We start from the raw sequence: 22,862 nt of genomic DNA, 5'->3' as shown, positions 1-22,862 counted from the left end.
ATAATTTGATGATCCACCTTCAAATCATATAACCCCTTTGTTTTTAACAATGCACGAGTTTCCAGAGTCTGACCTTCTTTACTAAAATCTAAAACGCGTTAGATGTTTATTGATGGCTTCGCTACTATTCACCCATCCATAAAATATTGTGAATGATACTGTATGTATTTTTATATTTCATTTTGATTTTTAAAAGTTTATTTTGTATAATTTGTTTCTAATTAAAAGTTAATTGCTTTTAATTTCTTAGTTGAAGGTGAAATTAAAAAATAAGAGCTTGAAATAATAAAAAAATACGTGATGGAATGTTAAAAGTTTTGGAAAAGCTAAATTTTAGTTATTTAACTTCAAATATTTTTTTAGTTCTTATTGAGAAAGGAAAAAAAATCACTAAATTTCAACAATATAGAGAGAAAAGTAGTGTTGATATTAATTTAAACTATCAAAATAATCAATATTTATATCAAATAGTTTTATTTAATGAAGAATATTCATATTATGTATTTTTTTTTACCTTAAAAACTTGTGAGAAACTAGATACAATCTCGGATGGATTTTTGATTTCGAGTTGAATTTCAATTTTTGTAGTGGTTTTTTTTATTTAAGCTATGGACAGATTTATAAAATTTTCTAAGATGTTTTGTAGGTGATTTGCTTTAAAAAAATGAATTGAGAAAAAGAAATTTGGTTAAAAAAAAAATCTCAAACCTCAATTTTCTGGTTACCATAACAGCCATAATCTAAACAAATGAGGTAACTATCGTTTGATTTATTTTTTGAAAAATTTAAGGCAAACCTGAACATAACAAAAAAAATAAAAACACTAATAAAATAAGCCAAGCTTGTCAGCCTAGCTCGGCAGGCCAAGCCACACATAGCCTTTGTTTTTAAATTTTTTTTAAAATTATCGAAGGTCATGTATCTAGTCTTTTCTGTTTGACGAGGGAAATAATTTGTGGATCGAATTTATTGGCATTATCGTGCCAGCATGGTGGGGCTCACATAGTTGGGAATGGATTGGTGCTGTATCCATTGAACCTGGCATGATTCTAACAAGGACCTTGTAATGGATAAATAGTTGTTTTTGTCCCTGAGAGGAAAAGGGATGGTAGAAAGATTTGATTGGTTTTTGGATCGACATGGAATACTGAACAAATAAAATTGAGATTGAAAGGGAGAATAGACAGGGACTTAATGAAAAGAGCTTGAGAAAAGAACCTTCAACATTGTACGAGTCTCCCGACAGAAAATTAAATCTTGAATTAAACACTAAGGTTCAAACACAGCCCCCGAGCCTAGTCCAAATAGCTAGGGTTGAAAATCTTATATAAATAGTAAATTCTGATTATTCCATAAAAATAATTATTTAAAAGACTAATTCCTTGCTCCAAAATTCATATTACTATTCATTACATGAATATAATTATTATTTTACCTCTAGATTATTTTATCTTTTGTTTTTATTTTATGGACAAAAAGATCTTTTCACCATAACATAAATATTGTGTAACGATTATAGAAGTTATTTTGGTAATTGTATTTTTTAATACATAGTAAAATTACTAATATAATCCTCGAATAAAATAATCTAGTATCTTCTGCACAAGGGTATTTTTAAATTTTACAGAATTATTGAATTACTATATTAGCCTTACAAATCAATTTTTTAGCCTTGATTTCATGGGTTTGCTTATAATTTCAGCATGGTTTGTTTGTTAATATAGTTAGTTTAAAGGGCATTTTTTGTTTTTGCACAAAAAAATAAAAAAGTTGTTGACGTGTGTTTTGCACACATCAACCGCTCCCCACCTTCTATCTATTCATGCGGCTGGATCTAATGGTTTTAACCGTGATTTCACCATATCATTTGATTCATTTTGATGTCTTCTTTCTTTCTGGGTGGCTTGTGTATGGTGGTTTGGCCTGTAATTATTTTTCTTTTTTCTTTCTTTCCTTTCCTGCCTTTCTTTCTCGAATTGTGTGCTGATCATGCAAAAAATCATACAAACCTTTCAATTTATTTTTTCTTCTAATTCAATCCATCTTCTCTTATTTGTAATTGTTTGATTTACATTGATTATGTATAAATGGATTTTATTTCATCCCTAGTCATTTGATTTTCTTTTTCAAGTGTGCTCACTATTTTTTTTCTAATTTTTATTTATTTTGTTTTGAATCATTTTACAGATTGATTTTTTCTTTTTCAATTCCACCCCTAGGCATTTATTTTTATTTGATTTTCATGTCAAATGTGGTCTTAATTCTTTTAATTGCTATTTTTTAATTATTTCCTTAATGAATTTGATTTTTACAATTTCATCTCTAAGCATTTAATTTTATTTAATTTTTATGTCGAATTTATTCCTAATTCTTTTAATTGTTATTTTTTTGTATGGTATTTTTTATGATTTTTTTAAAAATTTCATCCCTTAATATTTATTTGATTAAAAAACTTACTTCTTTTTTTTTTTTGGGTTTAACTTTAATGGGGTTACCTCGGTCTCATAACTTAGGTAATAGATTTAAAAGATTAGCCTAAATCAACTTCAGTTTCTTTTTTTAAAGTATTTTTTAAAAACTTTTTCTAGTGTTTTTTTTCACTTTTTTATTTATAGGGTTGTCCTAATTTCATGTTCTACGTTATGTGTTTGATTTGTTGACCCGAGTTGGTTGCCAGGTTCGCTCGATGTTTTTTTTGTTATTTTTTTCTTTGATAAGTTTTTTAAATTTATATTTTAAAATTAACTTATAATACACTTCTTGATGGACCTAATCTAGAATTTCATTGTGAGTTTTTTAAAATTTAATAATATTTATAATGTTTGTTCAAATTTCCTTGTTTAATTTACAATTATTTTTAATTTCATCTAATCTTTAAAAAATTACGGAACGCTGTGTAGACCTCAAGCGGCTCAAACAGCTGTTTCCTACCTTTCTTGCATTGATTTATCATATTAAAATTGTTCAATGCCATTAACTCTGTATCCGACATCTCAACTTCTTCAAAATCTCCGGCAGGACAATCACTACTACTAATTTGTGTAGTTAGTCTAAGGATCTATGAAATTAATTCGGACTCTTGAGTCTTGGGGTGATGCGTGTAATGCTGCTAGTCGTCGTCGTACGCGTGCACCCAAGAAAAACAACGGAGTAAAATAGTGAGGTGAGGAAGCAACACTTCCAAGTATGCAATACAATCAAGAAAAAGAAGGAAAAAAGATGGCTTCTTGGGCAAATGGGGCTCTCACCTTGCCTCTCCATAACTCCAAGCAAGCATTCACAACGTCCATAAAAAGCACCAAACTTCTCTAATCTTCACACACCTTCTTACACTCTCAGGATTTGAAATTAGCAGCTGATGATGATCATGGCTGCCAGAGACACTGCTCTGCAAATTCTCACCCTATTATCCATCCTATCATGCACTGTAAACTCAATTGATTTCAATTACCCTGCAGTTTTCAATTTTGGTGATTCAAACTCTGACACAGGTGACCTTGCTGCTGGCCTAGGCTTCCTACTTGCCCCACCTAACGGACAAATTTACTTCAAAACTCCCACAGGGAGGTTCTGTGATGGCCGTCTCATTGTTGATTTTCTAAGTAAAGTTTCTATCTCTAACCTCGCCAAACATTGCCATTTTTATTGCATGCAAACTGATTTTGTTTACGCTTTACAATGGCTACTCTACTAAAGTGATATTGCTATATTTAATTTCATACCCTTAGGCAAAGCAATGTTTAATCACACATCCAAACAAGAAGATTAATTTTTCCTTTTCTTCTCTTGTGTCCCTTTCAATTAACTTATAGGAATCTTCAATTGCACCCAATGGCCCCACCATCATTATTTATTTATTTATTTCCTTATGGTTGGTGACTAATATTTAAAGTGAAAGCTTTATGTTCCTGGTCTTTCTCTTTCATCAAGGAACACATATCATCACCCGACATAGCTCTCCCCTTCCAATGGCATCCAAGAACTGTATCCTCATTTTTCTCACCTCAGTGTCCATCTTCCTGCCACTAACACAATCCATACACTTCAAGTTTCCTGCTGTTTTCAACTTTGGTGACTCGAATTCCGACACTGGCAACCTTGTGGCGGCCGGCATTGAAAGCATTAGACCACCTTATGGGGAAATTCACTTCCAGATACCATCTGGGAGATACTGTGATGGCCGTCTTATTATTGATTTCCTCAGTAAATCTCCCACTTTCATTGACGATTTCATGCTTTTTAGTTCTTGATCTTGTCAGCTCTGTTTTTATGCTCTGCATCCCCCTTTTTCCTCTGTTCTTTCTTATGTTTTTTTCATCTGTACTCCCCTTTATTCCATGTTTTTAGTATGAAAAAATGTTTTTTTTTCTTGTTTATATACTGTGATGTTACTTTTATGCTCAATCCCTATCTTTTTTAATGATATTCTGGAGGTGTTTGCTGTTTATTGCAAGATTTAATGGAATCAGCAATGCATTTAGAAGTTATGAATCTGAAATCTTCCTTTCTGCCTTTTTCTTTCATGTTCATATGCCCTGTTTCCTCTGTTTTCAAGTATAAAGTGTTGCGTAGTTTTTTTATTCATTTGGGTGTGATTTTCAGTGGATGCAATGGAGCTGCCCTTCCTAAATGCATATTTGGAGTCAGTTGGGGTGCCGAATTTTCGAAAAGGATGCAACTTTGCAGCTGCAGGATCAACTATACTTCCAGCAACTGCAACATCTGTTTGCCCATTTTCCTTCGGGATTCAAGTGAATCAGTTTCTACGATTCAAAGCTCGGGTTCTTGAGCTGCTGGCCAAAGGTATGTATGTGCGTAGTTCACTCTCTTATTGCAAGCCATTGTTGAGGAAAACTTGATTGAAAGTGGCATGGATTCAGCTTGATAAAACCTAGAAAGTTAATGTCTGAAGTATTGTAAGAAGTGTAAGAACCATTCATAGATTTTTCATGTTTTAAACTTTTCCACAGGCAAGAAATTTAATAAATACATCCCAGCAGAAAATTATTTTGAGAAGGGGCTATATATGTTTGATATAGGCCAGAATGATCTTGCTGGTGCATTTTATTCAAAAACATTCGATCAAATTGTTGCTTCAATCCCAAACATTTTGGTCGAATTCGAAACCGGAATCAAGGTTAGCTTGTAGTTCTGTCCTTTCCTTTTCTTTTGATTTTTTGACAGTAACCTTTCTTCAAAAGGAAGAAAACATGAAAATCTGCTTCATTGATTGATTGGTTTTCTTGCACTAGAAACTATATGACCAAGGAGCTAGGAATTTTTGGATCCACAACACAGGTCCTCTTGGATGCTTGACTCAGAATGTTGCGAAATTTGGAACTGATCCATCAAAGCTTGATGAACTAGGATGTGTAAGTGGGCATAATCAGGCAGCTAAACTTTTCAATCTTCAGCTTCATGCTCTCACAAAAAAGCTACAAGATCAACATTCTGATTCAAATATCACATATGTTGATATCTACACAATAAAATCCAACCTCATTGCTAATTATTCTCGATATGGTTAGTATGCCTCAGTTCTCTTTAATATGAGATTTTGTTTAATCGTTTTCAAACTTTCATCATCTTCTTATCCAAACAAATGGAGAAGTATGAGGAAAGGAAAGATATTTGATTTTGAGTGGATCTAAATTTGCAGGATTTGAGCAACCCATAATGGCATGCTGTGGCTATGGAGGACCACCTCTGAACTATGACAGAAGGATTGTATGTGGGCAAACAAAAGTTTTGGATGGAACCAGTGCCACAGCCCAAGCATGCAATGATAGCACTGAGTATGTGAATTGGGATGGAATTCACTATTCAGAGGCAGCAAATCAGTATATTTCATCACAAATACTCACCGGGAAATTTTCGGATCCGCCTTTCGCTGATAAAATGCCTTTCCTTCTCAATCTCCAGTTCTGAGGAGCTAATTTGCTTACTATTCTGTAATTATTCTATTAATTCTTTTTTCATCGTGCTAAGAATATTAAAAATTTCTGATTAGTGCTCCATGATCTAATTCTCAGCTATAAAAGCTTGATGTTGCAGACTGCAACAACAAAACCCTACTTTCTCACAGGTTTCATCTTAGAATAGTATCAGAACATAAACCAAAAATATGCACGTAGCCTCAGGTTGCAAGGTTCTCGTCGAAAACATTACAAACATTTGTACAACTATGTGCCACCAGGTTTTATCGAAACCTGGTGGAAATAATTTGAGAAACAAGTCTAGCAACAGGGTTATGATTTATTTCTTTGAAACATAAGCATAGTATTGTGCCATAGGAACAACAAAAGCAATCACCAACAGACCTCCAACCACTAGAGTGAATTGTCCCCTCTTCTCGTCTGTCTCTTCCCTGCTTTTGAAGTTGGATTCACGTTTATTTTCATTAGCCCTTGGACCACCAGGATCTGGAAGCCCATCAATAGCGGCTACTAACCTCTTAGCACTGCTATAAATTGCTTCATTGTACTTTTCTTCTGTCGCCAAGACTGCAATTGAAAACCACAGTAATCACCTTCACTGCTCTATCTTAACTGTTGAAGTTCTTATGATCACGATGTTAAATGAAAAATGGACAAGAAATCTTCTGCTTATAACCTTAGCTCTAAGATAGATGACATTTGAGTTTTATGAGAGTTGCAACTTGGGCAGGCACAGGTAGCTTAATCAGCCTCATTTCTAAGATTAATGACATCTGAGCTTCATGAGAGTTGCAACTTGAGCTAGCACAAGTAACTTAGTCAGCCTCGTTTCTAAGATTAATGACATCTGAGCTAGTTCGATAATTGTATCGTGTGCAAATACTAGGAATTTGTGATCTTGATAAAAACAAATTTCATTTTAGCAAAATGGAACTATACTACCATAACAGTGGATGCTGATTAGGTGAGCATAGGACACAGAATGAATTTAGTACTCTAGGGCTTATCCTGAGATCAAATGGTATTATGTTGGAGTTTCAGGATTTAATTGGACCTCAAGATTCAAGAAATCCTACTAAACATTCCTAAACCTCGGTAGCTTTTTTTTGCAGCGAATGATACATGATAGCCTGAGGCCTAGAGCCTTCTGAATCCGCAGAAAATCAATATTCTTAAGGTCAACTACTGATAAGATTGTTGGAAGTTTTCACTTTCTTGGATTTTACGAGGGAAAAATGTGAGATTGTGTTGAATTATGAACTGAAAAATAATATAAACCATATCTTAAGGTTCAAATTATACATGTGCTTCCTCAAGCATCATGTAACGCAATGAAATAAGGAAATATTGGAAAGATAACTACCAACTTGAAGATTGAGAAGTAAGCGCATAGTTTACCAGGTAGGTTCTCTGACACAGTGGCATCAAGAACATTTTCTCCAACTGCTTGGATAAATGCCGGCCCCCCTGTAATTGCCCCTTCCTTTTGGCTGGTCACAAGCACAACAATTCCCTTATTGTTGCCGTCTTCAATAGAGGGATACCATTTCTCCAGAACTTGGTCAGCATACTCAAAAGCATCAGCTTTGCTCTGCAACCAAATATAATCTTGATTCAATTCTATGCATCTAATGTCCATTGAGTCAGCTTACATGCAGTTCCATTTCTTCAAATAATCAAAAGCTTGCTTCAAAAGAGTAAATATTGACCCATATTATGCTAGACTAACAACACGTACAAATCAACGAGGAAGGGATGGAAAAAGATTTACAGTAAGCTTTCTAACAGTGACGAAATTGATCTTGAAGTTCTTCCTTGATTCCAAATCAGATAACAGCTGCTTAAGATCAGACTTAGTCACTCTGCTAAGCACACCAGCATCATCAAATATATATGACTCTTTTGGTGGCCCTTCATAGAGCACATCAAATTCAGATGCTTGAGCATTGCCAGTGTACAACAGTGGGCTAAAGTTGAGCGCCAAGGAAAGAGCTAATGCTGCTAAGCCCTGTTGGGCATGAATGAACCAGCTATTGGGTACTGACAAAGACTCAAAGGTGTGCTTTTTGAGGCTAGAAGTGATGGTTTTGGGGATGAAAGAGAGTGAGTCTGGTCTTGTTTGAAGTGAAGGTAGCAGATGGGATTTTGAAGAGGAAGGTTTCGGGTTGAGGAGAGGAGATAGAGCGTGAGAAGAAAGTAAGGTTTCCATGGGAAAGAGAGTGAGAGAGCAACAGAACAGAAATCAGAAATGGTGGACACACAGAGGTAGATATTATGTTTTCTACATCATTTTCTGGTCTCTCTTTGGTTCAGGAAATTGGGTGGTTTGGATTTGTTTTGTGTCGGATTGGCTGGCTGGCTGTAATTTGAAATGGATAACGTCTCTCGACCATGGAAAAAACTACGAGGACACTTTGGTACATACTTGATGTTGATTTACCCTTTTTTTTGTTTTTTTTAATGTGGTATTCGGGTTAGCTTGCGTATACCTCAAATAATTACACGGATCTTGAAGTTAATGACTATGTAAACCTCTAGTGATTCTGAGGTTTGTAGAACTCGAACTGGTGACCTTTAAGAAACAAAAACAGAACCTAACCAGTTAAATTACACCCCTTAAAATTAAGTTGATTTATTTTATTGATTTGGTAAGTTAAACCATTAAATTCGATTAATTATTTAATTTTTTTCTAAAATAATTTCAAAATTTAATTAATTTGAGTTAACTTAATAAATTAATAACTCAAGTTATATGTTGAACAAATTAATTTAAATTAATCCAAATCAATTTAAAATAATATTATTTTAAGATTTTTTAAATAAAATAATATCATTTTAAAAAAAACTAAATCAAATCCCATATAATTTTTTAATTAAATTAACCAAGTAATAAATTAATTTATTTTATCAATAAAATTTAATTAAATAAAACTATTAACTATAAAACTTAGCATAAATTAAATTTTAAATCTACAAGTTATTAAACTAACCTGCTCTCGTTGGGTGGAAGACAAAGCAAAAGTTGGAAGGATAATATTTTCAACCCAGTGTACTCGTACAGTTAAAACATAATTTAGTTAGTAATTTTTTTTTAAAAAAAAGAGTTTTTACGATAAGGTTATTTTTCAAAAATATATTAATTTTTTTAAAATAATTTTTTATATCAATATATATATATATATATATATATATATATTAAGATATATAAAATATTTTAAAAAACTAATTTAAAAAAACACAAATTTATTTTAAAAGAATCCACCGAATCTGAGATATAAAAACCGCACCCCTACCCCCACCTCTGCGGCCCGGTTTGCATCTTCTGATGGGTATATTATTTCACAGCAAGTTCATTCTCTTTGATGTACTTATTTATTCAGCTTTCTATTGAAGTAGTGCATAAATCCTTGCAGTAATAGTCATAGTTCATGCAAGTTTTTTTTTTTTTTTTGGTAAACATAGATCTGAAGTTCTAAGTGTTGTTGTTCGCCCCTCCAACCAACTGAAGATTGCCTTCTTAGAGGGTGTTTGAAAGTGTGGTAGCTGTTGCTTTTCAAATAGCTTTTCGTGCCGAAAAGCATGCCAATAATGTTTTTTTATTTTTTAAAAATCATTTTTGATATCAGCACATCAAAACGATTCAGAAAGTACAAACCTCAATTTTAACAAAAAAAAAAAAATTTTGAAATTTGGCAAAAAACTGTTTGGACCGCAGCGCCAAACAGCCTCTTAGAGGTTTGTGCGGTGAAAACTGTCAAACTTTTTCCTTTTTTTCTTGAATCGGTTTGTCTCTGGATTACTCTGCAAGCCTCATGAAACATCCTTGTTCATTTGCATGGTTAAAATTGGAACGAAGGCAGTTGCTTTGAAGCATAAGCATTTATCAAGTAATGTGACAAAAAGGCTGTGATAGTTTTCTCTCAATCACTTTGACATCTTTGACTGATATAAGGGGAATGGCTAATTTCACTCCTTTATTGTGAAGTTCCACCATCGTTTTACTGCGATAATTCATAATTTTCCACTGATTATTCCAGATGTTACCCTATCATGCAAATATCTAGGCCATAAACTAGTTAGTTTCTCCTGCCATGTTACGTGATGATCATGCCCTGGCAACTTCAGGACTCAGAACTCATGTTTTAACCATGTCTTGACTCGCCTATTGAACTTGAGAGTAAAGCCTCACGTTCAAGCTTTGGGAGTTTGGAATTGTAGCATAAGAAAAACAAATATAAACTCTGTTGTCTGAATCCTGATACCTAATGAACGCAGTCCAGATACTGCTACTTTTTTATGTTTTTTTGCATTCTTTCGATTGTCTTGGATGCAGTGCGACCTGTTGTGAGGAAGCATTCTAAACAAGCCACGAACATGAAGATTCACTTTCACGCAATCCATTATTTGTTCCGAATGGTAATGGTCAGCTATCAGCAGCTTACTGTCATCGACGGCATACAGCTTACAGAGAGGAAAATCTTATTTGAGGGATTTTTAATTATTGGAAGATGTATTTTTTTTATCTTATAATATTCATATTTTTTAGGAAATTAATATAAATTTGTTTTTAATCTATGATATACCCTCTAGCTATAAAAACATTTTAAAATTAAAAATTAATTTTTTTTTCCTAGCTTTAGAAAATTAAAAAAAGAAAGAAATAATGTTAAATATTTTAACAAATTTATTCAACATAAGGATAAGCTGAATGTAGAGTTTTTATAAATATGCCTAAATAGGATCCGTTTAGATTTTTTTATTCAACACGCTGTCACTACACTGCTCAAGATGCTGTTGAGTTGATTAGTGAGATGGTGCGTGGAGGGCATGAGCCTGATGTAATTAGCTATAGTACAATCACAGGCAGCCTTTGCAAGGATAGGCTAGTTAACGACGCCATGGAATTCTTATCTGAAATGGTGGATCGGGACATTCCACCGGATGTCGTTACTTACAGCTCCATACTCCATGATTTTTGCAATTTAGGACAACTGAATGAAGCTACAAGATTGTTCAAAGAAATGGTTTCTTAGGGATGTTATGCCAAATACAGTGACGTTCACTGTTCTGGTTGATGGACTCTGCAAAGAAGGGACGGTTTCAGAAGCTCGGTGCGTCTTCGAAACGATGACTGAAAAAGGTGCCGAGCCAGATGTTTACACCTACGTACACTGCCTTGATGGATGGGTATTGTTTACAGAACCAAATTGATGAGGACAGAAAAGTGCTCGACATCATGGTTGGCAAGGGTTGTGCACCAGCGTCTTGATCAATGGATATTGCAAGAGTAGCTAGAAGGATGGACGAGGAAAACCACTCCTTGCTGAAATGTCTCATAAAGATTTGACTCCTGATACTGTCATGGAGGTGGAGTTCTGGATGCGCAAAAGCTTTTCAAGGAGATCATGCATGTGTTCTTGATCTGGCCTGCTTCCAGATTTGATTACCTACTCAATTTTGCTAGTTGGCTTCCTTCATACCATTCTCATTGAAGGGATGTTTATTGCTGGGAAGCTTGAAGTTGCCAAGGAGCTGTCTTCCAAGCTTCTTTGTGGATGGAATGCGACCCACTGTACAGACATACAATGTCATGATCATCAAGGGACTTCTTAAAGAGGGGCTGTCAGATAAGCATACGAATTGTTTAGAAAAATGGAAGATGATGGCTGCGTTCTTGACAGAATAAATAGAGTGAAGCTTTATATACAGAATCAAGGAGAAACAGTACTTTTCTTCTGTAATTTTCAAGTAGAAAGAAATGTCTGCTAGCTGTGATTGCAGCCTTGCATCGATAACAGGATTTCTGATATACAGAACCACCAAAAGAATGTTGTGATGCAGATATCACTGCCGCAGAACTCCTCTTGTTCAATTTCCCTGGAAAAAAAAGAAAGAATAAGCGCTCTGACCCAGAGTTAAGTCATAAAATCCCCAGATAGCAGCTAGAAGCTATTCATTTATTCTCATCTACATTGTATATCAATATATAGACGGTGACAGTGACAGAGTGATTCTGTATCAACAGTCAAATGCTTTGAACAGAAGCTCTAGCTTTAAAGCTAGTGGAGTATTTAGGATAAAAGTTATTTTTTAAAATATTTTTTATTTAAAAATTAATTAAAATAATATATATTTTTTATTTTTAAAATTTATTTTTAATATTAGTATATCAAAATGATCTAAAAATATATTATAAAATTTAAACAAAAAAAATTTAAATTTTTTACATAAATAATTTCCAATTATAAAAACAAACAAGATTTTAAATGCATTTTATTTTATATATAAGGAGAGATTTTAAGTATTTGTTTGGGATTATTTGTTGGAGAGTATATGTTATTTTTTAAAATATTTTTTGTTTGAATATATATATATATATATTTTAAAATATTTTTTGTTTGAAAATATATTAAAATAATATATTTTTTATTTTTTAAAATTTATTTTTAATATCAACGTATTAAAACAATTCAAATATATATATATATATATATAATTAAAATTAAAAAAATTAAAATTTTAAAAAAATATATTTACAACACAATACTAAATACCATTTTTATCTAAAATTTCGTGTCTTCAAGTTAAATCAGAAAAATTAAAGTTTGATCTAGTACTATATTAGATTTTTTTAATTGTTTTTTTAGATTTAAAAGCGATTATTTTTTAAAATATTTTTATATTTAAAATTATATTAAAATAATATTTTTTATTTTTAAAAAATTATTTTTAATATCAATACATTAAAATAATATAAAAATATTAAAAATAAATTAATTTAAAATATAAAATATAAATTTTTTTTTTTTTTTTTTTAAAATACTTTTTAATCGTAATCATGTTAAATTCAGTGTTTTTCGAGGGAAAAATCAGGGCAAGTCAGGACTTTTCTCATCTGCAAAATGGGGCGGTCCGATTGTTTATTAATAACGAATTCCATTATTTCGGCCTTGAAATAGAAAGAAGACGGCGAAGTTGACTACCATCTCCAGCTTTCAAAGGAGGCAAAGGAACAGGGAGAGTGAGAGAGAGACCAGCAGCTTTTTAATCAAACAATGATGATGTTTGTGCGGAAAGGCGCTTTTAGAGCTACGGCTTCTTCTTCTGCTATTCGGCTTCTTCTTCAACAACATGTGGAAATGGGTATCGTTCCTTTTCCTCCTAATTTCCCTTCTTTCTCATTCTTCAATCATCACCACATCACCACTTCTGCTTGCACTAAGAAACCTTCTTTGCCTAAAAAAAATTGTGGGTTTGTTAGTAATACTAGCAATGACATTAGTATTGATGATGCCTTGACTTCATTCTATCGCATGGTCCACATGAATCCTAGGCCTTCTGTTGTGGAATTTGGCAAATTCTTAGGGTCCATTGCCAAAAAGAAACAGTATTCCTCTGTTGTCTCTTTGTGCAGTCAAATGGATTTGTTTGGAGTTACCCACAATGTTTATTCTCTAAATATATTGATTAACTGCCTTTGTCGCTTGAACCATGTTGATTTTGCTGTCTCTGTCTTGGCTAAGATATTCAAACTAGGTATTCAACCTGATGCTATCACATTCAATACACTCATTAATGGGCTCTGCAATGAGGGAAAGATTAAAGAGGCAGTAGGATTGTTTAATGAGATAGTACGGAGAGGGCATGAACCCAATGTAATTAGCTATAATACGGTAATCAATGGTTTGTGCAAAAGTGGCAACACAAATATGGCTGTTCACGTGTTGAAGAAGATGGAACAAAATGGGTGCAAGCCAGATGTGGTGACATATAGTATAATCATAGACAGCCTTTGCAAAGATAGGCTAGTTAATGAGGCCTTGGAGTTCTTATCTAAAATGGTGGAACGGGACATTCCACCAGATGTCGTTACTTACAGTTCCATACTCCATGGTTTTTGCAATTTAGGACAACTGAATGAAGCTACTAGATTGTTCAAAGAAATGGTTGGTGGGGATGTTATGCCAAATACAGTGACGTTCACTATTCTGGTTGATGGACTCTGCAAAGAAGGGATGGTTTCAGAAGCTCGGTGCGTCTTCGAAACGATGACTGAAAAAGGTGCCGAGCCAGATGTTTACACCTACACTGCCTTGATGGATGGATACTGTTTACAGAACCAAATGGATGAGGCCAGAAAAGTGCTCGACATCATGGTTGGCAAGGGTTGTGCACCTGATGTACATAGTTACAGTGTCTTGATCAATGGATATTGCAAGAGAAGAAGGCTGGACGAGGCAAAAAGATTACTTTTTGAAATGTCTGAAAAAGAATTGACTCCTAATACTGTCACTTACAGCACTGTTATGCAAGGTCTCTGCCAAGTAGGGAGACCTCAGGAAGCTCTAAATCTCTTCAAGGAGATGTGCTCTTCAAGCCTTCTTCCAGATTTGATGACTTACTCAATTTTGCTAGATGGCTGCTGCAAACATGGAGATTTAGATGAGGCATTACAATTGCTCAAGGAAATGCAAGAGAGGAAAATCAAACCTAATATCGTCATTTATAATATTCTTATTCAAGGCATGTTTATTGCTGGGAAGCTTGAAGTTGCAAAGGAACTATTTTCCAAGCTATCTACGGATGGAATACAACCTACTGTACGAACATACAATGTCATGATCTGGGGACTTCTTAAAGAAGGGCTGTCAGATGAAGCGTACAAATTGTTTAGAAAAATGGAAGATAATGGCTTCTTGCCTGACAGTTGCTCTTATAATGTTATCATTCAAGGATTTCTTAAAAATCAGGACTCATCTACTGCTGTACAACTTATTGATGAAATGGTTGGTAAAAGATTTTCTGCGGATTCGTCTACATTTCAGATGTTATTGGATCTGGAATCTTATGATGAAGCCATATGCCGGTTCATGCGTGGAAGCTCTCAACATAGAAAAATGAAGTGAGTTTTCTTATCAGGTGCTATTGTAGGCTGTTGTGCCTATCGTGGGTCATCAAGTTTAGTGACTGGTTTGCAGCACCTTGTAGTGTGACTGGTTTGCAACACCTGTTATTGTTTGTGATACTGATACACAATGTATCCGTGTATAATTGACATATTGTATAATTGACATATCTGTGTACAGATTTTGAATCTGTACCTGTTGTTTACATTTGAACTAATCATAATGAAGGGAATGAGTTAGAAATGGAAACTTGATGATTCTCATGATCTTGTGCAATTAGCCAAGTCACACCGGGTTTTACTGGAGTTGATTTGGTAGGTGTTGTTCATGAGGCTGGTAATCTTGTTGCAGGTATAATAGCTTAGCTCATATATGTAGAGAATTTAAATATTTCGAAAACACTCCTATGCATAGTTATAAAACCTAGGAGGTCTCTAGAAAGGGCTTGACCTAGTTCAAAATGTGCACGAGGTTCAGTGGGCCGTGAGATTAGTCGTGGTGCGCGTAAGCTGGTGTAAATAAAAAAAAAAAAACTAATAAAATGGCCGAGTCATGTATTTAGTGGGTCAACTCATGTCAACCCGGGTTAACGACAACCGGATTAAGAACCAAGACACATATTAATATAGTTATTTTGACATAAAATATTACATTAACATATATGCTAGCATAATTAACAAGAAAATATCACATTAACATACATACTAACATAATTAATTAGCAAATAGATTAAAATGTATATTTGTCTTTAAATAAACAAACATTTAAAATAATTTAAAAATATTAAAAATAAAAATAATAAAAATAACCAAGTATTCTAAAAATAAATAATTTGACATAATAAATATCATTCAATAACATCCAAACTCAAAATTCATAAAATAGATTCCTTGGTGGGTCAGATATTCGCCTTATTACAATAATATATCAACCAGCGCACATTTTTTAATGCTTTTTTTATTTGAAAATAATAGACATCTTCAAATGGGTTGTTAGATGAATAATTTTTTTGAAAAAGAAGGCAGTTCCAAGCACAAAGTGGCCTTCCACATTTTCTTCATTTACCTGCATCAAATCTCCCATTCACATAAAAAAAAAACAGAGAGTTCTCTCTTGTTTATTTCACTATTGTCTTCACACACGCGAAGAGGACAATCAATTCGTCTAGCCTTCTCATTTTCGGTCAAACAATAAATGCTCATTCCTCCTCGTCCCATTCCTATGGTTTCTCTCCACCTCAGTTCTGCCATCAAAACCACTCACACAAGTCCATCTTTTACACCAACACCTACCATCAACAGCCCCCGTCCATCAATATTCCCAGCAGTAACGTTTCATCTCCTCATCAACAATAATCGTTGATTACTCCTCCACCGACAACCCTCAAGCTCAGCAAAGAAAGAAATTAGAGCAGAAACTTTAACTTTCCTTTTGTTGTTATTGTTAGTAAAGTTAATATATATATATATATAAATATGCCAGGTTTCGTCTGGGTTTGTTCAGGTCAACTTGATTTTATCAAGTTTTTATATTATCAGTTTTTTACCTAACCCAAACCGGTCTAGTTACCAAGTTAACTGAATCAGATTCCGGATGATCAACCGGTCGTCAGAGCTTATTAGCTATCATATGTATAAATAAATTTTGTTAAAATTTATTTTGCATATCTACTCCCAATTATGTTTTATTAGAGCGGAGGTGGAGTCTTAAAGTTTAGTAAAAGCTTCTGTAAACTAATAATCGAAGGATAAATTTATCGATGCTTAAATAAAATTATTTCTGTTTAGGGAAAAAAATATATTTTTCAAGGTGCGTGACAAAAACTCTGGACATTGAAGAACTTGAATGGTACTTGGATTTGAAAACAACTGATTATAGGGAGAAAGAGAGAAGAAAAGATTGCTTTGGAACACAATATCAACTTCTCAGGTACGTTGCATATATAAACCTCAATCTTAATCTTAATTAATCGGGGAAGAACAACAAATTACAACGACAATAGTGTTTTATAATTAAGGACCAAAGCTACAAGAAAGTTGAAAAACTCTCATCACGGACAGAAGGTGCTTGATTAGACTTCAAGCTTATAATCTTCTGCGTTCCTTTCATTAATTCATGCACTTTCAAATTGCGAAGGATTGTTTTCAAGTTCAATGTCTGCCACCATTACCACTGCCAGATCCCTTGCCTGCACCTGCACCTGCACCAACTCCAATACCAACGCCAACGCCAATTCCAACTCCAAACCCTCCACCTGCTCCACCACCGCTCCCCCCACCTAAACCACCACCAGCTCCACCTCCTACACCCCCACCTGCACCAAAGCCACCTCCATGGCCTGATCCTCCACCTACGCCTCCACCTCCTCCCCCTCCCCCTCCCCCGCCCCCACCAGCACCACCTCCAAGGCCACTGCCTACACCGCCTCCTGCCCCGAAGCCCCCGCCACTACCCGAACCACCACCAACACCACCCCCACCCCCTCCTCCGCCTCCACCACCTCCTCCTCCACCAGCACCGCCTCCAAGGCCACCGCCTACACCACCTCCTGCCCCAAAGCCCCCGCCGTGACCCGAACCGCCACCGATACCACCCCCTCCACCGCCTCCACCACCTCCTCCCCCACCAGCACCGCCTCCAAGACCACCACCTACACCGCCGCCAGCTCCAAAGCCTCCACCATGACCCGACCCACCACCAACACCACCTCCACCTCCCCACCTCCCCCACCAACACCTCCTCCAGCACCACCACCTAAACCTCCACCGCCTCCTCGTCCCCCTCCACGTCCACCACCAAACCGACCACCACAGCCTCTTCGACCAAACCCACAGTTATCGTCACCAAACCTAGTTTTTTCGAGTTTGTCATCACCCAGAGTGACAGCACTCAAATGAAGAACGATGCACAAGAAAAGTAGAAGAAAAGAAACCCATTTTGAAGACACGGCCGCCATGAATGCAACTTTCTGTTTATGCAAAGTTAAATAGCAAGCTAGTAACAAGCTTCTCTGCAATGTTTTGCGTGCTTTGTTAGCATGGAAAAACTCTCTTATATAGGGTTTATCCAGTGGCCAATTTGGCAAGTCAACCAAAAGAGCTAGTAATTGGTGGGTTTCATGTCACGCGTTGGTACCGTTGGGGAGTGGCGGGAAACATTAAATGCTCAAATGAAGGTCAACCATGGCTTCATCTTCATATATATAATTGGGAGCAAATGATCACTTAATTATTCTCCACTCAGTCCCTTCATTTTTTGATAAATAATAAGTTAGTCCTTCTTCTTACAAAAAAAATATCCATATTTTTCGTATGAAAAAGAAAAAATGATAGTTAATCTTGTGGTGGTTCTAAGTTATCATTGTGATTGACAAGTCTCTGCTCCCAAAAGTTATATTTGGTTAGTGTCGGATGACAAAATAGATTTATAAAACGTATTAAGAACATATTTGATTGCAGTGACGAAAAAATATATATAATACAAATATGTTATGAGATAGTTTTAAAGGAAATTTATATATTCTTAAAATATAAAATATAGAGAGATTTATTCTCAGTATCTTAGTTTCTTATCGTTTGATTTCATTTAACAAATTTAATTTAGCTCTTCATTTTTTTATGTTATTAGATAATCAGTGTTTCAATTATTAGAAATTATATTTTTATTTTTTATTTTTAATTATTTCTTTAAATAAAAAAGAGCACACTGAAATCTAGCATGGAGAGGGTTGTTATTGACAATAATTCCTACCATAAAAATAATAAATATCAAAGTCAATGAGTTTAGAAGAGTTTTACCAGTATAATTTAAAAAAGAGTTTTTTATTTATTTTACAAATAAAAAAAAAAAAAAAGTCTTGAAGCCTGTTTTTTCGACAAACAAATGTTAAAATGCAGATGATACGTAGTCTGTTGTTATTTTTTTTTTTAATGTCCATGTATGTTATGCCGCTCATGTGTTTGGGTTTTTTTTTAGTATTTTTTTATTTTTTACTTTGCTATTTTATATTTGGATAAAAATTAGACATAATATAAATATGTTATTTGACAGTTTTAAAGTATAGTTACGTAAGAGACAAATCCCTACTATCTTTTTTTTTTTTTTTTGGTAACCGGGGTGTAGCTTACTATTCAAGGTAAGGTAATCTTGTATTTTTTTCATTTGCAATTAATCACAACTTAATCACAAATTAAATTTAAATTGCAAAAAACATGTGCGGCCACGCCCCTTTACACTTTAAGTGAACAAATTTAAAGCTATTGTGATTTAATCTCATTAAGGCTTTTTCCCATCCTTACATGTAGGTCTCCATAAATATATTTGTTTTGTTGGTTAATGATAGATTTCCAGAATCAGTTTATACGTATCTCAACTAATTAATTTTCTAAAATCTTGAAAATTATCCAATTATATAATCTTTCAATACTAAACCTGAAGTTTATAATACTCAAACTAGTAATTTTTTAAATATAATTTTAAAAATCTAATTAATTAAACTACACCTCCTACCTGTTCTCCCCTCGTTTTTTCAAGTCCACATGAGCTGGTTGTGCATCCTCTTCCTCTTTAACATTTTCTCAGTCAAGTTTTCATTTTTGGACCACAGCAGATTAAACAGTACACTCACCCAAACTATATATATATAGCAAATTGCAAATTGCAATGGTGTTCTTGGTTGACTTTGATGTGCTCAATAAATGTTTCCCAGCACTCTCCCTACGCGTAACATAAATTTGCACCAATCAATACTTAGAGCTCTTTTTGTTGACTTAGCCAAGTGGACAGACCCTAAATAAGTGAGTTTAATTTCGTGATGCAAAGAAGAGAAAGCGAACATTACAGAGATCTTTTCTTAATCTGTAATAGAAAGTTGCAATGGAAAAATGGGTTTCTTTTCTACTGATTTTATTGTGCATTGTATTAAAGGCTATGTTTGTTGTTCTTGGTGATGAAAAACTAGACAAAACTAGTCTTCCTGATGATAGCTGTGGGTTTGGTCGAAGAGGCTGTGATGGCTGGTTTGGTCGTGGATGTTGTGGAGGACTAGGAAGTGAGGGTGGTAGAGATGGGGGCACTCGTGGTGGAGGTGGAGGTGGTTGCGGTGGGCATCACTATTACCACCTTAATTTATTTATCAGTTTTATTTAATGGATCAAATTGAAATTTAAATATGTTAAAATAACTATAAAAGTATTTTGTACTCTATATATATATATAGTCATAGAACTCTATCTTGAGCTTGATTTGAGGCAAGGTCCACGTAGAGAGATTTTTACCAGTAAATTTTATTTTTAAATTATTAAAATGATATTATTTTGATAAATAAAAAAAAAGGTTTAAAAATTTTACCAGCCAATCATGTTTTTTTTCTTTTTTATTTTTTACCCGAACTAGTTCAAGTCATATGATGACCAGGTCTTGGATCAATTTGTCGTGCATTATAGATTTTATTACTATAGTTTAGATAACAAATTATAAATTCAATTATGTTTATTTTTTAAGAATGCTTTATGAGGATCATAGACAGCAATTTCTCCAGAAACTTGTGCAGCAAGAAACACAACCTTCCAGACTATAGGAATATAGCTGCGTCCAACATCATTGCTTCATTTATAGGAATTTTGTCACTCAACACAAACTTGTTTATTAACATCATTGCTTACGTCGTAACATCATTGGTTCTTACGTCGTAACATCATTGCTTCATTTATAGGAATTTTGTCACTCAACACAAACTTGTTTATTAAAAAACATAAATGTCAGGACTAGTTTAATGTGCAGTAACAGTATATGTTGAACAAAACTCACGTAGGTTTCGCTCTAAAAATAAAACATGGCAACTAACTTTTTCTTTTTATTATTTTTATGTTTTGGTTTCCTATCGTAATTCATTTATAGGTTTTGCTCTGAGAATAAAACATAGCACCAAACTGCTCACTGCTTAAGGAGATAATTTGACGACAAGTTCATGAATTCTTGAAGAGAATTTGTGTTCGGTGGGCGGGGATTCGTTCCTTTTGTACTTAGTTATTATTTTGTAATACAATGAGGTGGTAGGAGGCAGTTGCTACTGTAATTTGTATAAAGTTTCAATGAAATTGCTGTCTTTCCTTGTGTATTATTATAGCATAGAATTTGAAAATACAGAGAAGTTCCTGATAGTGCCATGTTACAAAAGCTGAAAAACCAGGCTTCTTCTACGTTCCCTGCAAGAGTAAAATGGTTTCAGTTAGGTTAATCCATGCCTGGAGAGTCTGTGGACATTGAAGAACTTAATTGCTATTATCGAGGTACTTGGATTTTGAAAACAGATGTTTAGATAATGATTAAAAAGATTGCTTAATTAGAACAGTACATCTCATTTCTTATTAAATATTTATCAGTAACGACATTACATAAACCTCAAATCTTAATCTTAATCTTAATCTGGAAACACATAGCAGAAGGTGCTTAACTTTCGCTTAAATTGCAAGAGATTATTTTCAATGTAAAGTATGTTTAATGTCTGCCATTGTTACCACGGCCAGAACCAGTACCAGATCCCTGGCCAGCACCTGCACCAACTCCAACTCCTACACCAACGCCTATTCCAACTCCAAATCCTCCACCTGCTCCCCCACCCCTGCCGCCACCTAAACCACCTCCAGCACCACCTCCTACACTCCCACCTGCACCGAAGCCACCTCCGTGGCCTGATCCTCCACCTATGCCTCCACCGCCTCCTCCTCCCCCACCACCTCCACCAGCACCACCTCCAAGGCCACCACCTACACCGCCTCCAGCTCCAAAGCCCCCGCCACTACCTGAACCACCACCAATACCACCCCCACCCCCTCCTCCGCCTCCACCACCTCCTCCTCCACCAGCACCGCCTCCAAGACCACCACCGACACCTCCTCCTGCCCCGAATCCCCCTCCATGACCTGAACCGCCACCGCCCCCACCCCCTCCTCCGCCGCCTCCGCCTCCTCCAGCACCACCTCCGAGCCCGCCACCTACACCACCTCCAGCTCCAAAGCCTCCACCGTGACCCGACCCACCACCAACACCACCTCCACCTCCCCCACCAAAACCACCACCTCCACCAACACCCCCTCCAGCACCACCACCTAAACCTCCACCTCCTCCTCGTCCCCCTCCACGTCCACCACCAAACCGACCACCACAGCCTCTTCGACCAAACCCACAGTTATCGTCACCAAACCTAGTTTTGTCGAGTTTGTCCTCACCAAGAGTGACAGCACTCAAATGAAGAACTATGCACAAGAAAAGTAGAAGAAAAGAAACCCATTTTGAAGAGACAGCCGCCATGAATGCAACTTTCTGTTTATGCAAAGTTAAATAGCAAGCTAGTAACAAGCTTCTCTGCAATGTTTTTGCTTGCTTTGTTAGCATGGAAAAACTCCCTTATATAGGGTTTCTCCAGTGGCCAATTTGGCAAGTCAACCAAAAGAGCTAGTAATTGGTGGGTTTCATGTCACGCGTTGGTACCGTTGGGGAGTGGCGGGAAACATTAAATGCTCAAATGAAGGTCAACCATGGCTTCATCTTCATATATATAATTGGGAGCAAATGATCGATCACTTATTCTCCACTTAGTCCCTTTATTTTTGATAAATAATTGACTTTGATTTGCTCAATAAATGTTTCCTGGCACTCTCCCAATGGTCCCAACGAGTACCATAAATTTGCATCAATCAATACTTAGAGCTCCTTTTGTTGACTTAGCCTGTGGATAAACCCAGACTAAGGGAGTTTGCAAAGTAGAGAAAGCGAACATTGTAGAGATATTTTCTTAGTGTTTTATGATGAAAAAAAAAAATATTTTGAAGTATTTTTAAATAAAAAACATCCAAAATAAAAAGTTACTGCACTCTTAAACGTTCACTTAATCTGTAACAGAATTGTTGCAGTGGCAAAATGGGTTTCTTTTATTGTTCATTGTTCTTCAGTCGACTGCAATAGTTCTTGCCAATGACAAACTAGATAAAACTAGACTTCGTGATGATAGCTGTGGGTT

The 22,862-nt window shown here is 35.2% G+C and overlaps 3 protein-coding genes across 5 annotated transcripts; 2 read left to right on the top strand and 1 right to left on the bottom strand.

The window, feature by feature from the left end:
- Window positions 1-3,278: 3,278 nt before the first annotated feature.
- Window positions 3,279-6,015, top strand: LOC118051446 (GDSL esterase/lipase At1g54790). Of its 2 annotated transcripts, none has more exons than XM_035062098.2 (5): window positions 3,279-3,602; window positions 4,603-4,803; window positions 4,971-5,137; window positions 5,253-5,523; window positions 5,660-6,015. In XM_035062098.2, exons 1-5 carry the CDS (start codon window positions 3,359-3,361, stop codon window positions 5,926-5,928), a joined length of 1,152 nt encoding a protein of 383 aa, XP_034917989.1. In that variant the 5' UTR covers window positions 3,279-3,358; the 3' UTR covers window positions 5,929-6,015. The 2 variants fall into 2 exon arrangements, with proteins under 2 accessions (XP_034917989.1, XP_034917987.1); XM_035062096.2 differs by lacking the exon at window positions 3,279-3,602 and adding an exon at window positions 3,894-4,203.
- A 92-nt stretch (window positions 6,016-6,107) lies between these two features.
- Window positions 6,108-8,264, bottom strand: LOC118051447 (UPF0603 protein At1g54780, chloroplastic). Its single transcript, XM_035062099.2, has 3 exons — window positions 7,708-8,264; window positions 7,335-7,527; window positions 6,108-6,503 (listed from the first exon to the last, which is right to left on the bottom strand). The coding sequence occupies exons 1-3, from the start codon at window positions 8,143-8,145 to the stop codon at window positions 6,256-6,258; spliced, it is 879 nt and encodes a 292-aa protein (XP_034917990.1). The 5' UTR covers window positions 8,146-8,264; the 3' UTR covers window positions 6,108-6,255.
- Window positions 8,265-12,837: 4,573 nt separating this feature from the next.
- LOC118051448 (uncharacterized) lies at window positions 12,838-15,105 on the top strand. Of its 2 annotated transcripts, XM_073409155.1 has the most exons (2): window positions 12,857-13,079; window positions 13,460-15,105. In XM_073409155.1, the coding sequence occupies exons 1-2, from the start codon at window positions 13,068-13,070 to the stop codon at window positions 14,840-14,842; spliced, it is 1,395 nt and encodes a 464-aa protein (XP_073265256.1). In that variant the 5' UTR covers window positions 12,857-13,067; the 3' UTR covers window positions 14,843-15,105. The 2 variants fall into 2 exon arrangements, with proteins under 2 accessions (XP_034917991.1, XP_073265256.1); XM_035062100.2 differs by having other exon boundaries at window positions 12,838-15,105.
- Window positions 15,106-22,862: the final 7,757 nt, after the last annotated feature.

This window comes from Populus alba, chromosome 5 (genome assembly GCF_005239225.2).
Source record: "Populus alba chromosome 5, ASM523922v2, whole genome shotgun sequence".
Lineage (NCBI taxonomy): Eukaryota > Viridiplantae > Streptophyta > Magnoliopsida > Malpighiales > Salicaceae > Populus > Populus alba.
This window is presented reverse-complemented; position numbering and strand designations above follow the sequence as displayed.

Bases quoted from the DNA above. Each gene is read 5' to 3' on its own strand.
- LOC118051448 (XM_035062100.2), top strand. From the start codon at position 12,992: ATGATGATGTTTGTGCGGAAAGGCGCTTTTAGAGCTACGGCTTCTTCT.
- LOC118051447 (XM_035062099.2), bottom strand. From the start codon at position 8,145: ATGGAAACCTTACTTTCTTCTCACGCTCTATCTCCTCTCCTCAACCCG. The intron at 7,528-7,707 runs GTAAATCTTTTT...ATTTGGTTGCAG, and splicing joins TCACTGTTAGAAAGCTTACT to AGCAAAGCTGATGCTTTTGA. The intron at 6,504-7,334 runs GTAAACTATGCG...TTTCAATTGCAG, and splicing joins TGTGTCAGAGAACCTACCTG to TCTTGGCGACAGAAGAAAAG.
- LOC118051446 (XM_035062096.2), top strand. From the start codon at position 3,903: ATGTTCCTGGTCTTTCTCTTTCATCAAGGAACACATATCATCACCCGA. The intron at 5,138-5,252 runs GTTAGCTTGTAG...TTCTTGCACTAG, and splicing joins AATTCGAAACCGGAATCAAG to AAACTATATGACCAAGGAGC. The intron at 5,524-5,659 runs GTTAGTATGCCT...CTAAATTTGCAG, and splicing joins TGCTAATTATTCTCGATATG to GATTTGAGCAACCCATAATG.